Below are 17,210 nucleotides of genomic sequence, written 5' to 3'. Positions count from 1 at the left end.
GCACAGTCTGATGGATGAATTCTCACCTTGCAGTTTGAGCTGCAGCTCCTGGATCAGCTCCTGTTGTTGGGGCAGGAGGGGGGCTGGGGGACCTGGAGGCCCCTGGGGTCCTGGAGGTCCTGGAGGTCCTTGGAGACCATGCTGCAAAGACACGAAAAGATGTTTAGACTTCCTGAATAGACTCTGAACTGTGAAGATAATTGGCCTGTACAATCAGAGAGACGGTCCCAGAGACGGTCCCAGAGACGGTCTCAGAGACGGACTCAGGGTCCAGACTCTCCACCTTGTGACCCTCTTATAATCAGCTTTGTTTAGTGATTATTTCATGTGGTCTGACCTTGGATGTCCTCTTTGTCCCTTTGGTCCTCCGGTTGTCCCCCTTGTTGGAGTTTCTCCTGAAGATGAGCCAGGAGCTGAGAGGAGACACTCGGGACAGGTCAGAGGACGGTGGCTCCTGTGGGACAAAAAGAGGGTTGATTACCGGTCTGAAAGCAGCAGGCCTCTGATTGGCTGTCGGGTCAGCCTGTGAGGAGGATCAGATAACTGGTGACTTGTGACGTCTCTGGAGGAACCAGGCGAGCTCTGGATGAGGGGACGTCAGCGTGTGTCATATGTGGGTCACGCAGCGCAGAATAAAAACTGGATCTCTGAGCCGGATTTAAGACCTAACATCATCTGACTGTCTGTTTTTTATCAGCTGATCATCCTCCACAGCATCAGGTGGACTCAGCTCGGGGACTTGACCTCTCATCTTATCAGCGTCTCATGGGTCATCATGAAAACGCTCTCACATCCTACTCCTGGATCTTGTCCCTGACGGTTTGAGTCTTGTTGGAAAGTCTCAGAGCAGAGTCTGTTTTTAACGATGTTAGGACTCAGCCGCTCAGATCTGATGGTCGTTAGTCTATCTGGTCTCGTAGAGGATCAGGATCTTTAAAGTATTCATCGTGTTTTTTAATAAACAAACAGGAAACAGCTGATCTCACCAGGATCTCTGTGCTGACGTCTTCCTCCAGCAGCTCCAGACTCTCCTCGCTCTCCAGCTCCTCCATGATCTCTGCCTCCACCTTCACCACCACCACCATCATCATCACCATCATCACCATCATCATCATCATCGTCACCAGGGGCAGCACCCCCTCTCCACCAGGGAAGCTCCTTCTGCTCGGCATGCTGGGAGGAGGAGAGAGTTCAGGTGGATGCTCTCATGATGCTCTGAGCCCGGCCCTGCTCCTCCTCTCAGATCAGACAGCGTCAGGAGTCAGTCAGAGGAGTCGGTTAGTCAAAGGAGTCACCTGGAGGAGTCAGTGAGAGGATTCAGTAAGAAGAGTCACCTGGAGGAGTCACTAAGAGAAGTCAGTTAGTCAGAAGAGTCACCTAGAGGAGTTAGTTAAAAGGAGTCAGTTAGAGGAGTCATTTAGTGAAAGGAGTCACCTGGAGAAGTCAGTAAGAAGAGTCATCTACAGGAGTCAGTTAAAAGAGTCATTGAGAGGAGTTACCTAGAAGAATCACCTAGAGGAGGTAAGTTAGAGTAAGTTAGAGGAGTCAGTAAGTGGAGTCAGTTGAAGGAATCAGTTAGAGGAGTCAGTGAGTCAAAGGAGTCAGTTATCTGAGCTGAACTATTCTCTCTCTCTGTCTCTAAGTCTCTCTCAGCTCTCCATCCTCTCCCTCTTCATCTGCCCTCCTCTTCCTCACTGACTCTTCTGATCTGAGCTGCTGTGGACTGGTACATACAGTCTGGGAGTCGTCTGGGAGCCTCCTCTTCCTCCTCTCACTCTCCTTCTTCTTCTTCGTCTTCTTCTCTTTTCTGTCAGTGCAGACTCTCTCCTTCCTCCTCTTCCTCTTCTTCGTCGTCAGGCTGTGGATCAGTTTCTCTGCCGTGTAGTCGTCTGTGCGCTGCTCAGGCTGCTTTTTATGCCCCTCACTCCTGTCTGACTCCTCCTCCTCCTCAGCTCCTCCTCCTCCCTGTCTTCCTCTTTTCTATCAGTGTGTGATCTGAAGCTGTCACTTCGTCTGTCTGCAGCTCCCCTCTCCGTGTCTCCTCAGCGTCCGTCTGTCTCTCTGTTTAATCTCCTCGCCCCTCGTTTCTCTTTCTTTGACTCCAGACTTTGTTTTTCTTCTTCTTTCCTCCCCCACTCCTCCTCCTCCTCCACCCCCTGCTCCTCCTGCTCCTGCTCTGCAGGGTCCTAGAAACCTGAGAGATGAGCAGAAATATGAAGCATGTTGGAGTTTGGTTTGTGAACCTGATGTGGACACGACTGTACACTGTGTGTGAATGAATTCAGAATGAATCCAGATTAACGGATTAATCTGAGGGTAGCTAGTTGTTAGCTTAGCGTCCCCACAGGTACAGGTAGACCACAAGGACTCTGTAGGACTCCTGTATGAGACACATTCATGTGTCCTTAAAATCAGCTGATGTCAGACAGAGGCCTGACCCGTCCTCTGAGAGCGGGGACATCAGCAGGCGCCCTCAGAAAAATAAGCTAACTGGGTAATGAGGTCAACGTCTCATTGAGAGACGGCGCTCAGTGTTCTGCTCTGACAGATATCACCGTGAGCGACTCGGGCCTTGTTTCGTCCTGTCAGACCAGCAAGCGAGAGGATTTTAACTGAGAGTGAAGACAAACTTCTGATGGAGAGGAGAGACTCAGAGACTGTCACTGTATGAACCCTCCAACACGTCCCCCCCTGCCAGGGAGACCTGTCCCCTCCTGAGGGCTCACCTGGACGGGGGTCAGGTGATGCTGCTGGGCCCCTGCTGGCTGTGAAGGTGTAGTCTGACGTCAGTTTGGTGTAAGAAGCTGCCTGTAACGTGTAACTAAAACTCTGGTTTCATCACTTCCAGGCTCGGTCGACGTGGATCCATGGAGAGGCGGTCAGAGAGCGAGGGGTCTGAGATTGAACCGTGAGAAGTGAGCTCACACAGAGAGGAAGGATTGATTTGTTACAGGGAATAGTTTTTCTTATTTATTGAGACGGATTTAGACGTTTTTCCGTGTATTTCATGGCCTCCTTTAACCCCCACCCTCCGCGCTCTGAGATAAGGAGGGTGTGTGTTCGCTCTGACCGGCTGATGAAAGTTAGTCTGAAGTTTGATCAAACAGCAGCAACGGTCCCTTCTCAATCTGACTGACCCTGATAGACACACACACACACACACACACACACACACACACACACACACACACACACACACACACACACACACACACACACACACACACAGAGTAATATTGCATCAGTAACACAGCAGCAGTTGATGTGAGCGTGTGTTGTTGAGTCACTCAGTGAGCTGAAAATCAGTCAGAGTGAGAGTTTGTGCCACGTTAGGATCTCTGCAGGGCTCATGGGTCTGATGTTTGTGTCTGCTGGATCTACTCTGACCACCGTCTGTGTCATTCAGTCACAAAACCTCACACAGCGCTCAGCAGCTCTCTACATACACCTTCACTGGGATCAGGACCAACAGGACTCAGTGAGACCGTCCTCTGAACAACACTAAACACCAAACCATGAAATATGATAACATGAAAACATGAGATGATGGGATCATCCAACCATGAGAACATGAAACCATGAAGAGCATAACAACATGAAAACATAAGACAATGAGAAAATGAAAATGTGAAAATGTGAAGAGAATAACATGAAACATAACAAAGGAAACACAGAACCATGAAAACATGAGACATGAAACAATAAAAACATGAAAAATAAGAGAATGAAACATGAAAGCAAAACAATGAGAAAAAAAGAGCATAAAAATGATAATATAACACTATGACATCATAAAAAACATGATACTATGAGAATTTAAAACCATGACGACATGATAACATGAAACTATGAAAACATGACTTTATGAAAACATGATACCATGAAACCAAAATAACAAGAAAAAATGAAACAATGAAAACATAAGAGGCATAACAACAAATAAATAAAAGCACAACAAATATAAAATAATTATAACAACATGAACACATATCATTAGAATATGAAATCATAAAACCATAAAATCATGAGACTATTAAAACATGAAATCATGTCAACATGAGACAATGAAACTATAAAACAATTAGGTCTATGAAAACATAAGTCCATAAAACCATAAAATCATGAGTTTATGAAAACATGAGACCATGAGGACAAGAAAACATGAAACCATAAGAATATGAAACCACAGAAACATGAGGCCATGAGAATTATAATCACACATAAACATAAAAACATGAGAATATAAAAATACTTAAACATGAAACCACGCAACCATGAAACCATGACAATATGTAACCACGCAAACATGATGCCCTGAAGATATGAAACTACATAAACATGAGACCATGAGAATAAAAAACCAAGTTAACTTGAGACCATGAGAATATAAAGCCAAGCAAACATGAGACCATAACAATATGAAACTATGTAAACAGGAGGCCTTGACAATATAAAACCACACAAACATAAAACCATGGGAATATGAAACTACGCAAACATGAGACCATGAGAATATGAAACAAGCAAACATGAAACCATGTGAATATGAAACAAGCAAACATGAGACCATGAGAATATGAAACAAGCAAACATGAAACCATGTGAATATGAAACAAGCAAACATGAGACCATGAGAATATGAAACAAGCAAACATGAGACCATGTGAATATGAAACAAGCAAACATGAGACCATGAGAATATGAAACCTTGAGAAAATGAAACCACATTGAGAAGACAACCTGAGAATATGAAACCACGTAAACCTGAGACCATGGGAATAGGAAACTGCGTAATTATGAGACCATGAGAATATGAAACCACGTCAACCTGAGACCATGGGAATAGGAAACTGCATAATTATGAGACCATGAGAATATGAAACCACGTCAACCTGAGACCATGAGACTAGGAAACTGCGTAATTATGAGACCATGAGAATATGAAACCATGCAAACATAAAACCATGAAACATCAGGTTTGCTGTCCTGCTTCTGATCTGGTTCACTGTAATGGTTTGATGTTGGTCTAAAGCTGGCCCTGTGGAGGACTCAGACCATAGCCGTTTGCTCTGTTACTGGTAGGAATTGTCAGAGATAAAGACTCGGTTTCCCATGAGCACCATCACCCACTGTGGTAAAGGCGTGTGTCTGATGAAGTCCTCACAGAAACTTAAAAACCTCCACACTGAGATGAGTGGATTAAACGAGGTCACAGATTATGATCCCTGTGAGAAACTGTCAGTTTAATCATTCTGGATCAGTAACAGCTCCCCCTGCTGGACAGGAGGACAAACTACAGCTCCATACACTCACTGTGCACTGTCTGTGCTGTGTGACTGAGCCTTTAATACACACACACACACACACACACACAAACACACACACACACACACACACACACACACACACACACATACCTGAGAATGAGCAGCAGGTGAAGCAGCTCTAAGTCCTTCTAAGAGGATCTGTTTGTGCGCACGCTTCCACACACACACACACACACACACACACACACACACACACACACACACTGTAAGCTGAGCTGTGTGTGCTGAGGATCAGTCAGTGTCAGTGAGTGTGAGGAGCTGATCAGGATGGGAGCCGACAGAGAGGAACCCCTAAAACTCGCCTGACCCCTGAACCCGGACACACCGAGCACTGTGTGTGTGTCAGGTGTGTGTCAGGTGTGTGTGTGGTGTGTGTGAGGTGGGATGGACGCCCTGGATCCATCTCCTCTGCGGCACTTTGTGGTAGCAAAGCGATCCATCACCTCCATCTTTGATCAGCTGCTCGACTTCGTGAAGGATGGCTCCGCCTTCGTGGACGGTGAGACACACACACACACACACACACACACACACACACACACACACACACACACACACACACACACACACAGTCCAAGTGGTCGTTGCTCAGGTGTGTGCAGTGACTGAGGTGTCTGAGATGAACTCATCAGCCACAGCACTGTGATCAGCAGGCCACTAGATGGCGCTGTGTCTGTCTCTGCTGGGGTCAGCAGAGGTCACCAGTGAGGCAGGTAGATTGGGAGGAAGTTGTTAAAACCTGGGGAGGGAACCAGCACAGGCATGACTCTGTTTTTTGTGATGTCAGAGGCGTGGAGGGGGGAGGAGCTTGGTCAGGTGGCGGTGGAGGAGCAGAGTCTGGAGATGCAGAGCTGTGAGACCAAACTGTGGACCATCAGAGACGTCCTGCTGCGGAGACACATGAAGGTGGCCTTCTTCGGCAGGTAACACACACACACACACACACACACACACACACACACACACACACACACACACACACACACACACACACACACACACACACAGACCAGGGTGTGAGTCAGGAGGGATGAGTTATCAGTGGCTCTGTTTTAACCTGCCTCCATCACAACCTCAACGCCACAGGGACAGGAATGTGTGTGTGTGTGTGTGTGTGTGTGTGTGTGTGTGTGTGTGTCAGCTTCATGTTTGCACTCACACACTGACAGAGCTCCCACCTGTCTGTCAAAAAGGCCACGCCCCCAACCCTCCCTTCCTTTAACCCTTGATCTGCTGAAAAAAGGTGAGCTGTTTACAAACACAGGTGTGCAGCTGAAGGCAGGAATAAGCCTCTAGTGGACACTCAGGGAACTGCGGTTCGTTTTAACATGGAGCTCTATGGGGACTGACTCACTGCTGCAGACAGACTCTGGTGGACACTCAGGGAACTGCAGGTTGTGGGACTTCCTCAGCGGCTGCAGAGGCTGTCACTCCTCGTCCATAAAGAGTGCGTAGAATCCTCACCTAAAAACAAGGTGAAGCTGTAAACTCCGCCCCTGACACGCCCATAAATGGTCAATGCACGGCAACAAACAACAAACAAGGAGCAGATCGGAGGTTTCCAGAGCTGGATCAGAGTGAAAACCAGAACTCTCTGACCCAGAAATGGCCTCACTCTGGAATATCATCGAACTAAGGTTTGATCCACAAACTAAACTCTGAGCTGATGGTAAACTGTCGACTCTGTGACCAGAATCAAAAGTTGAATTAAAGACCCTCGGTGAGGCACTGAGGGCTGCACAGAGCTTAAATATCTTTAAAAGAAAATTTGAAATTTATATTTTTAGTATCACTTTAAACTGAGGTTTACTTATTTATCTACTTATCTACGTACATTCTGAATTTATTCTGTTTAGAGGCAAATTATCTTAATCTGTTAGAATTAAATACATATTTATTTATATTTATTTATATTTTTTAACTTTATCATATATCTTATTTACTTTATTAGCTTTATCAGCTTATTCATTCTGTATTTTAAAGTTTTAGTTTTGCATCATTTTCTGTTTTACTGATTTAGTCTTTTAGTATTTTATTATCTCATTTGTTTCTTTAAATGTGGTTGTTTTATTTTCTTGAGTTTTAACATATTTTAACATTTTTACCTTCAGTGTTTCCTCAATAAGGTTTCCAGATAAAGTTTCCACAGCTCCTCAGTGTATTATTTTTTCCATTAACATATTTTTATTATTATTATTAATTTATTTTTTTGCATAATAACAATAATAACTTTTTAATTCTTTATTATTTTTTTAATTTATTATTATTATTATTTTTTTCATTTATTATTTTTATTTTTATTATTATTATTATTATTATTATTATTATTATTTTCATTTTCTTTTCTTTTTTAATTAATTATTTTCTTTTTGTGCAGCAATTTGTGTTTTTTCTTCTGTGTATGAACATTGCTCTATAAATAAAGTCTGATTGATTAATGGATTAATTAATTAGGATATAAAGGCCTAATGATCACATCTCATTTCAACTCCACATCAGTGATTAATTTAGTGTCCTGTGACCTCAGTCCAGTGAGATGAAGGTGAGACCGCGCTAAATAAACTTTTATTTTATATTATTCCTTATTTATGCCAGTTTCAGGCCCTGTTTGTGTGTTTGCAGCGTTTGTAAAGAGGGTCCTGGTCTTCTTTAGTCCTGACTCTGATGGTCTGTCAGAATCTCTCAGAGACCATCACCATGACTACATGTTTCTGATCAGGTCCTGGAGTGGTCCCCCTGTCTTCATGGGACAGGGTCAGACCGAGGACTGGAGGCTCTGGATGTGGAACAGCACAGATGTCAGCAGAGCTCTCCCCACAGTGTGCGTGTGTGTGTGTGTGTGTGTGTGCGTGTGTGTGTGTGCGTGTGTGTGTGTGTGTGTGTGTGTGTGTGTGTGTGTGTGTGTGTGTGTGAGGTCACTGACAGCAGGTCAGAGCAGCAGCACTGGTTCAGGGAGCAGAGCTGATCTAGGATCTGATCTCAGGACCAACTGTCTCTGCAGATTAACGTTATCTCTGACACACAAGCTGCTGCTGCTTCCTGTTTCCAACGCTCCACAGCCACGCCCACATGTGATGAAATGTTACACCCGCTGATGATGTCATAGCTCAGTGAGAGGGGGAGTCTGAGGCGAGGAGGAAGATTCAGACTCAAACAAACGTCTTTTCTGCGTCAGATGGTCCCTTCTTCCTTTTTCCTGAAATATCTAAACTCAGAAATCCTCCGAGTGTCCACCAGAGTCTGTCTCCAGCCGTGAGTCTGTCCCCACAAAGGTGTCGCTTCACTCTACGTGATGATGATGATGATGATGGTCATGACATCATCTCTCCCTCAGGACGAGTAACGGTAAGAGCACGGTGATCAACGCCATGCTGAGGGACCGCGTGCTGCCCAGCGGCATCGGACACACCACCAACTGTTTCCTGAGGGTGGAGGGGACGGACGGAGACGAGGCTTACCTCACGAGTGAAGCATCCAATGAGAGGAAGAGCGTCACTGTAGGCATCACACACACACACACACACACACACACACACACACACACACACACACACACACACACACACACACACGGGATGCTGAATCACATGACCTGTCCTGCCGTCAAAACAAACAGAGCATCAGCTGTTTGTTCCTGTTCTGTTGTTATTAAGATAAAGCATCAGAAGCCCCGCCCCTTCTTGAATCTGATTGGTCAATGAGGGAGAAGTTGCACTCATGAGTTGAATCTAAGGATGCTGTGATAACTCCTCCTCCTCCTCCTCCTCCTCCTCCTCCTCCTCCTCCTCAGACCGTGAACCAGCTGGCCCATGCGCTCCACATGGACCCGACCCTGGACTCTGGCAGTCTGGTGAAGGTGTTCTGGCCCAAGAGCCGCTGTGCCCTGCTGAGGGACGACCTGGTGCTGATGGACAGGTGACGCTCAGGACTTAGCTTCTCTGGCTCAGGTCTCTACAAAGCTTTAGAGATAAGTTCAGAGTTTCTGTTTAAGAGGAACCAGCGCCCCCTACAGGCCTGGAGCTCCTCTGTTATTGTGGGGTTGAGGATCTCGTCTGAGTCTTACAAAGGTTGTTGCAGGTTTTCTGATAAACACAGCATAGCAGCTCCAACATAAGCACCTCCCCCTGACCCCTGACCTCTGACCTCTGACCTCTGACCTCCTCCAGCCCGGGCACTGACGTCACTCTGGAGCTGGACAGCTGGATCGATAAGTTCTGTCTGGACGCCGATGTCTTTGTCCTGGTGGGGAACGCAGAGTCGACTCTCATGAACACGGTGAGCGGATCCTTTCTAGACTCTGTCTTTCTGTAGAATGGCTGATGATAGATCAGGCTCACACTCCTCCTCTCCTCCCGTCTGCAGGAGAAACTCTTCTTCCACAAAGTCAGCGAGAGAATCTCCAAACCCAACATCTTCATCCTGCACAACCGCTGGGACGCGTCCGTGAGCGAACCGGAGTACGTGGACGAGGTGTGTGTCCTAAAAAAAGACGACATCGTCACATAAATGTAAAACTCATTCATTCAGTCATGAAAGTCCTCCTCCCCCTGCTGGCCAGGTGAGGAAGCAGCACCTGGACCGCTGCGTGAGCTTCCTGGCCGAGGAGCTGAAGGTGGTCACTCTGGACGAGGCCCCGGGGAGGATCTTCTTCGTCTCGGCTAAAGAGGTCCTGAGCTCCAGGATGCAGAGAGCGCAGGGCATGCCTGAGACAGGTGAGACAGGTGAGGGACAGCAGCAGGACTGAGCACAGGCCCTGGTTTCACTGCTCCACCAGCACGCCACCACCAGGGACACAACACCCCACCACACTGAGCGCACAGGAACACCCGCGGTCTGAGAACGCATGGGTCCTCCAGAGGGGGGCGCTCTGCGGGCGACCACCTCACTAACATACCTGATCCACATCTGCCCCAAACAGGACTCCCTGATCCCCCCGCTGCACCATGAAAACCCACAACCCAGTCTGTGGCACAGGACAGTCCCAGAACCAGTCTGACTCTGTGCTGAGGATCCACAAACAGCTCCCCCCTGTGGTTATAAAAGGAGGAGTCCACCAACTCACGAGGTCTTGATGATCCACCATCCCTCACTCCAACCTGCCCCAGCTGGTCCTGGTCTGTTCTGGATGACCCCCCTTCACCGCTGCTGTAGCATCCAACCACATCTGAGACCATCACCTCCCAAAGCCGCTCCAGACCCGGGCCTGGTCTGCAGATCCCTCCTCACAGCCCCCGTTTCCTCAGCCTGTTCTGGTCAAGGTAGCAGGTCCAAACCAAGCACCAGGTGGACCAGGTGATGTTCCTGAAGATCCTGGTCACCCAGAAGATCCCTCAGGTCCAGGTTCAGGGGTGAATCCTCATGGTCCCTGACCAGGTTTCTCCTCAGTCTCCAGAGTCTCCTCCCTGAACCCTCTCCAGGTCTCTGAGGTCAGCTGGATGCTCCTAACTGATGCTAAGTGACTTAGCAGCCCAGCGCTGAAGCTCCGCCCCCAACTCCAGGTCACATGTGCCGGACCCACCTGGTCCTCCAGGAGATCTCCACAAAGTGGCTCAGCCTGGGACTCATTAGGCTCCTTAAACTGGCCTTGTGCACCTCACAGCGGGGAGCTGAGGAGGAGGAGGAGGAGGAGGAGGAGGAGGAGCAGACTTCATTATCCTCGTGTTTGTTCCCACTGACCCCCAGGCCGTCCTCTGGGCCCAGACCCTCATCACAATCTCCCCTCAGAGATATTGTTGCAGATGTGTCAGGAACCAGTTCAGCCCCTCAGAGACCTGGACCTGGCCCGGGTCAGGTCCAGGTCACAGCACTAAAGGGTTAACTCATGATTCCCCTGGAGGAGGTTTCACAGGAGCCGCTCTGCTGCCAGGGGACCAAACTGTGCTTCACATCCTCACACACCTGTAACACCTGTAACACCTGTAACACCTGTAACACCTGTCACACCTGTAACACCTGTGACACACCCTCCCTCTAAAGCCTCCCTGTGTCGTCCTGCAGGTGGCGCTCTGGCTGAGGGTTTCCATGAGAGGCTGAGGGAGTTCCAGATGTTCGAGCGGACGTTTGAGGTACGAGCAGCAGCAGCAGCTTCAGGTGTTTCACGATCAGCAGAAACAGGTGTGAGTGTGTGACCTTTGACCCCGCAGGAGTTCATCTCCCAGTCCGCCGTGAAGACCAAGTTTGAGCAGCACACGGTGAGGGCGTGGCAGATCACCGAGGCCATCAAAGCCGTCATGGACGCCATCAACATCGCCTCCGCCGACAGGAAGTCAGGAAACACACTCCTCCACCGCCAGCAGTGTCCCCAAGGTGTTCACCCACAGGTGTTTCTAACCGTGACCTTTGACCCCCTCCACAGGATCTGCTGCCTGGAGGAGCGCGAGGATCAGAGGGACCGGCTGGAGTTCATACGGGGACAGATTAACCGCCTGACCGACGGCGTCAGAGCGAAGATCAAGACTCTGACTGAGGAGGCCGCTGGCAAGGTGAGGACACACACACACACACACACACACACACACACACACACACACACACACACACACACACACACGCATGCATGAGGAGAACACCATCTGGGGTTAGAGGGGTCTGGACCTGCACACGTCCTGGACCTGTTGGTGGAGTGATGGTGGCCTGCCGTCAAGAATCCTCCTCCTCTGTAACAATAAGCTCTGTGTCCCTCTCTGTGAGGGTGTGTTTACCAACAGAGGGTCCAGGAACTTTTAGGTCCAGGTTAATAGTTCCCAGGAACTCAGTTCTAATCAATGGGATGATATCAGTCCAACCTTTAGAGAAAAATATAAATGTAACTGCAGCACACCACCAGGCCAGTAGAGGGCAGTAAGACAACAATGAAGGCCTTCGAGTAAGCCTGTTAGCCTGTTAGCATAGATGATCTTCAGCCTGTACAGGTTTTGATGGAGCTTTACTTCACTGCAGATGGATTTGTTGAGTCTTAAAGGAGACCAGCTCTAGAGACAAAACCGTTTGAATCCGGTCCAAGTCGTTCTGAAAGTCCCAAACAGTTTGAAGCAGAACCAGCGGACTGAGCGCCCCCTGACTAAAGCATGAAGACGCAGAGATGGAGCCATGTTTAAGCTTCAAAAACACATTTATCAAAGTAAACCAGGAGGACTTTCCCCAGGTCTTCCTCTGTGTTTGAACAGCTGTTGTAACCTGGTTCTCCTCTGACACGTTCAGCTGAAGGTCTCCAGTTTACAGGGTCACTCTTTAAACTGGAACACCAGGGGCTGACAGAGACACATTCACACCATCAGGCTCAGAGACCGTTGGTTAGGAGGAACTAAACCAAGACCAGCACAGCTGGAGGAGGAGGGGATAGAAACACTGAGGCTGCTCCTCCAATCAGAGACCGTCTTAGGCTCCGTTTCCACCAAGCGGTTCAGCTCAGTTCATCTCGGTACGGCAGGTCCAAAAATCACCAGCCCGTACCGTCCCACTTTTTGGTCCCCTTCTGTTGGGGTGCCAGACATACCGTTCTAATTTAACCCGAACCAAACTGTACTGATCCTAACCGGACCACTTGGTGGGGCTTTAGACTTCAGGTGTCACAGTTTTTAGACCGGGTCCAGGTTTACAGAGCCTCTGGTGTTGGTGGTACAGTAACAGCTCACTGGTTCTTGTACAGGTTGCGGCGGGGCTGCTGGACCAGATCCGGTCTCTTCCTGTCCTGGTGGAGGAGTTCAGAGCGGACTTCAACCCCACACAGGAAACCCTGGAGCTCTACAAAACGGTGAGTCCTGCAGCCCGGACACCAGGAGCAGCAAGACCGGTCTGTGTGTGACCTGACTGCACCTCAACACACACACACACACACACACACACACACACACTCTAACTGTTACATTAAGCTGCTTTTCTCACAATCCACTTAGAGCTCAGAGAGTGTTTGATTCACACCCTGAAAGGAACCAGGACGGTTCCCCTGAGTCCAGTCCCTCAGGTGGACCTGCACACTGTCCCCCCTGACAGACAGACCAGGCTGGCCTGATGGTTTTTGGTCTGATGATGATGATGATGATGATGATGATGATGATGTCATCCTCTGTGCTCTGCAGAAGCTGCTGCAGCACGTGGAGGAGAGGATGGTCAGCGCGCTGTCGAACCGCTGCTCCGTGGGCATCCTCAGAGACATCAAAGCTGCTCAGGGTCACATGATCGGTACGACGTCTCACTCTGCAGTTCCCCCAGTGTCCACCAGGGGCTGTCTGTTTAGCATTGACTGAAGGTGAAGGGTCATGCTGAATCAGGGGCGTGGCCTCTTTCAGTGACAGGTGGACTCAGCATTCTTCTTTGAGGTCTACACAGGATGTGGTGTGATGTCACTTCCTCTCTCCGTCCTCAGACAGCGTGCGCCCCCTGCTGTCTCCGTCCCTCCAGGAGCAGCTCTCTCCTCCCTCCGCCTCCTTCGAGTTGACCTATGACCTCGGCCTCAAGGCCCTCTGCTCAGACTTCCACGAGAACATCGAGTTCCAGTTCAGTCTGGGCTGGACCGCCCTCGTCACCCGCTTCATTGGCGCCGCCAACGCCAAGCGAGCGCTGAGCGGCCCCGAGCACCGCCTGCAGGTGATGACATCATGATGACAGCTCTGATCATCTCCTCAGAGCGTGGGGAGTCCTCACCCTCATCTTCTTCTCTCTGCAGGACAGCGCCTCCTTCAGGGACGAGATGATGGTTTCTATAGCGACAGGGCTGGTGTCCGTCACCTCACGGGCGTCCATGACGGTGCTGGTGGTCGGTGGCGTGGTGCGTCCTGCAGGATCAGCTGAATCTGGTTTCAGGTCTGTAATGGGTCAGTGTCTAAAGCGGGTCATCCTCTCTGCAGGTGTGGCGTTCTGTGGGCTGGCGTGTCATCGCGCTCTCGCTGTCTCTCTACGGTCTGCTCTACCTGTACGAGAAACTCACCTGGACCAACGCCAGCAGGGAGCGCGCTCTGAAGCAGCAGTTTGTGACGCACGCCTCCCAGCGCTTGAGAGCCATCATCCCCGTCAGCAGCTCCGCCTGCAGCCAGCAGGTGTACAAGTAAGGCCCCGCCCCCTGAGACACGCCGGGCGTCTGACTGACGCCTGATGGCGCTCACCTGCTGTGTTTGTCTTTGAGGGAGCTGGCGTCCACCTTCAGCCGCCTGACGCAGAGAGTGGACCTGAGCGACGCCGAGCTGGAGGGACACATCCGACAGCTGAGCTTCAGGATCCAGAGACTGGAGAACATCCAGAGGAGGTCCAAGGCCTTCAGGTCAGAGGTCACAGGGTCACAGGGGGGGGGGGGGGGGTGTTCCTGTTTCTGATCCTGACTCAAAGACCGTCTTTGTGTCCACACACTGTAAGCTAGCAGCTTCACTGCTTCCACTCTTTGAGCTAAGTTACGCTAAGCTACGCTAAATCAAAAGATATTTTCCTTGTACAACTACACTCAGCCAAGCTAAGCTAAAGCTAAAAGTATCCCGTGCTTCCAGTCTATGTGCAACACTTAGCTACACTAAGCTAGGCTAAGCTAAAGGTATTTCCTTGCTTCTACTCTTTGTTTGACGCTAAACTAAGCCAAGCTAAGCTTAAGGTTTTTCCTTGTTTCCACACTTTGTGCTAAGCTAAGCTAAGCTAAGCTAAAGGTATTTTCGTGTTGTCACACCAAGCTAAGCTGGATGTATCTGGGGTTTTTGTGGGGCTGGAAGCAGAGCCGAGGACTCCAGGTTGAGACTTCACCTGGACCCCCCCTCCATGACTCAGACTTGGACTTGGACTTCAGATTTTGATGTCAGAGACTGGACTTGGACTGACGACTCAGGACTAAAGTTGTGTTTGGACCTGAGGGTCCAGGAACCTTCACTTCCTGTTAAAATGTTCCCAGGAACTAAACAGATCAGAGATGTTCAGCTCGCAGGCTCTGCCTCTCGAAGTTCCTGGACCTCTAGAAAGTCCTAACCCCAGGTAGGATTGTTTTCAGGGGTCATTTTATGGCCCAGAACCAGATCCTGACCCCAGTTGAGACGGTCCAAACACAGCTACAGATCTGACTGGGTTTTATCAAAGTGTCTCTTGGTGGATGAAAGTCCCTGTTCCAGGTCTTTGTGCTAACCCAGGCTAGCAGTTTCCCTCTGCTTGTACTGTCTATGCTAAGCTAACACAGCTGCACCTCCATCAGAGGAAACAGGAAGTGATGGATCAGAGGAGCGAAGTGGCTCGTCTCCATCAGGCTGAGCTGTCCTCCATGAAGGGATTGTCAGGCTGTCTGGGGACATCCTGGAAGGTCTTAATAGGTTCCAGGGATCCTGGAAAAGCCTTCAGGGTTCTCTGAGGCTGGTGGAGCTCCAGGTGGAGCCAAAAGGAGCTGGTCCGGTCTTGAAGTGACCTTAATGTTTCCTCTGTGTTCAGGAACAGAGCCACGGAGCTGGAGACTCAGCTGGAGGCCTTCTCAGTCCAGTACCTGCAGTGAAACACCTGGACTGTGCTGCCCTCTGCAGGTGGAGCCCTCTCATTACACCCTCTGCTCCCTGCTCAGGTCCTGGTTCCAGAGAGCAGAGACCCGGGTCAGAGGAAGTCCTACCCCCCAACCCTCCTGTAATGACCACACACACACCTACATGGACAAGTTCACAAACCCTGCAGCCAGGGGGCGCCACAACACAGAGCCAGGGCAGAGCATCGGCTCATCAGTGGACTTTTACTGACCCTTTATCGCCCCCATGTGGACAAAGCTATGACAGCTATGGATCTATAGATCTATTAACCAGTTTATAAACCAGTCTATAGATCTATTAACCAGTTTATAAACCAGTCTATAGATCTATTAACCAGTTTATTAACCAGTCTATAGATCTATTAACCAGTTTATTAACCAGTCTATAGATCTATTAACCAGTTTATTAACCAGTCTATAGATCTATTAACCAGTTTATTAACCAGTCTATAGATCTATTAACCAGTTTATTAACCAGTCTAAAGATCTATTAACCAGTTTATAAACCAGTCTATAGTTTTTATGTCAGACTCTGCTCCTCACTCAGACATTAATGTGTCGCCCCTGGCTGCTTGTTTCACCTTATTCATAACACACACACACACACACACACACACACACACACACACACACACACACACACACACACACACACACACACACACACACACACACACACACACACACACACACAGTGAAGCACAGATCTACCTGTACCTGTGGTTAGATGTGCCTGTCTAAGGTGCTGATCTGAGCACTCAGAGTGATGATGATGATGATGATGATGATGATGATGATGATGATGACGAGGATGATGAGGATGATGATGATGATGTTAGAGTGTCACAGCTGAAATAAATTGTAATGAAACTCTCTGCCTCAGTTTACTCCTTCAGTACCTGAGAAAGACAGGTGAGAGTCAAACAGGTGAGAGTCAGACAGGTGAGAGTCAGACAGGTGAGAGTCAGACAGGTGAGAGTCAGACAGGTGAGAGAGGAGGATTTGGTCCAGATTTCCCAGTCCTGGTTTTACCTATCTCTCCCTCCATCGGTCTGTGGTCTGAGATCTGGATCAGACTCTGTGTTCCTTGGGTAACGTGGACCTGATCCTGAGTCTCAGACTTCTTCTTCTCTGGTCCTGTGAAGGTGAGGACAACCAGAGGACTTCAGGTGAGTCACCTGAACTCACAGGGAGGAAAAACCAGACCAGGATCTAGGCTAAAGTAGGCCTGACCCTGGACCGGACTGATGGAGATGCTTTCCTCCTCAGACGGAGCTCTACAGGAACCAAAGACCTAAACATAAAGATCCACCATTCCACACAGACCACATTAAGGAGACCAGGGGCGCCCCCATCAGGTCAGGTCTTTACTCCTCATCCAAAGAACGGCACAGTCCAGTCAGGAG

The 17,210-nt window shown here is 49.1% G+C and overlaps 2 protein-coding genes across 5 annotated transcripts in view; one reads left to right on the top strand and one right to left on the bottom strand.

Moving 5' to 3' along the window:
- Positions 1 to 2,105, bottom strand: part of LOC141803850 (erythroferrone) — a 7,321-nt gene extending 5,216 nt beyond the window's left edge. The window contains exons 1-4 of one of the 4 annotated variants that reach the window (XM_074687875.1): positions 1,378 to 2,105; positions 987 to 1,334; positions 338 to 454; positions 27 to 141 (exon numbers count right to left, since the gene is read on the bottom strand). In XM_074687875.1, the coding sequence (XP_074543976.1) occupies positions 27 to 141; positions 338 to 454; positions 987 to 1,172 (418 nt within the window). In that variant the 5' untranslated portion in view covers positions 1,173 to 1,334; positions 1,378 to 2,105. Of the gene's footprint in view, positions 1 to 26; positions 142 to 337; positions 455 to 986 lie in introns of all 4 variants that reach the window. The other 3 variants (XM_074687877.1, XM_074687878.1, XM_074687879.1) reach the window with 3 other exon arrangements.
- Positions 2,106 to 5,589: 3,484 nt separating this feature from the next.
- On the top strand, positions 5,590 to 16,145 carry mfn1a (mitofusin 1a). The gene is given in 17 exon segments (XM_074687851.1): positions 5,590 to 5,826; positions 6,115 to 6,250; positions 8,662 to 8,824; positions 9,118 to 9,242; positions 9,494 to 9,602; positions 9,690 to 9,797; positions 9,886 to 10,039; positions 11,325 to 11,392; positions 11,471 to 11,592; positions 11,683 to 11,809; positions 12,976 to 13,080; positions 13,406 to 13,508; positions 13,693 to 13,955; positions 13,993 to 14,094; positions 14,174 to 14,370; positions 14,449 to 14,583; positions 15,720 to 16,145. Coding segments are annotated over 17 exon segments (2,193 nt in total). The 5' UTR covers positions 5,590 to 5,711; the 3' UTR covers positions 15,781 to 16,145.
- Positions 16,146 to 17,210: the final 1,065 nt, after the last annotated feature.

This window comes from Halichoeres trimaculatus, unplaced genomic scaffold, assembly GCF_033239565.1.
Source record: "Halichoeres trimaculatus isolate MK-OKI-2021-1 unplaced genomic scaffold, fHalTri1.1 fHalTri1_scaffold_15, whole genome shotgun sequence".
NCBI classification, from domain to species: Eukaryota; Metazoa; Chordata; class Actinopteri; order Labriformes; family Labridae; genus Halichoeres; species Halichoeres trimaculatus.
The sequence above is the reverse complement of the archived record's forward strand: the minus strand, read 5'-3'. Positions and strand labels throughout refer to the sequence as shown.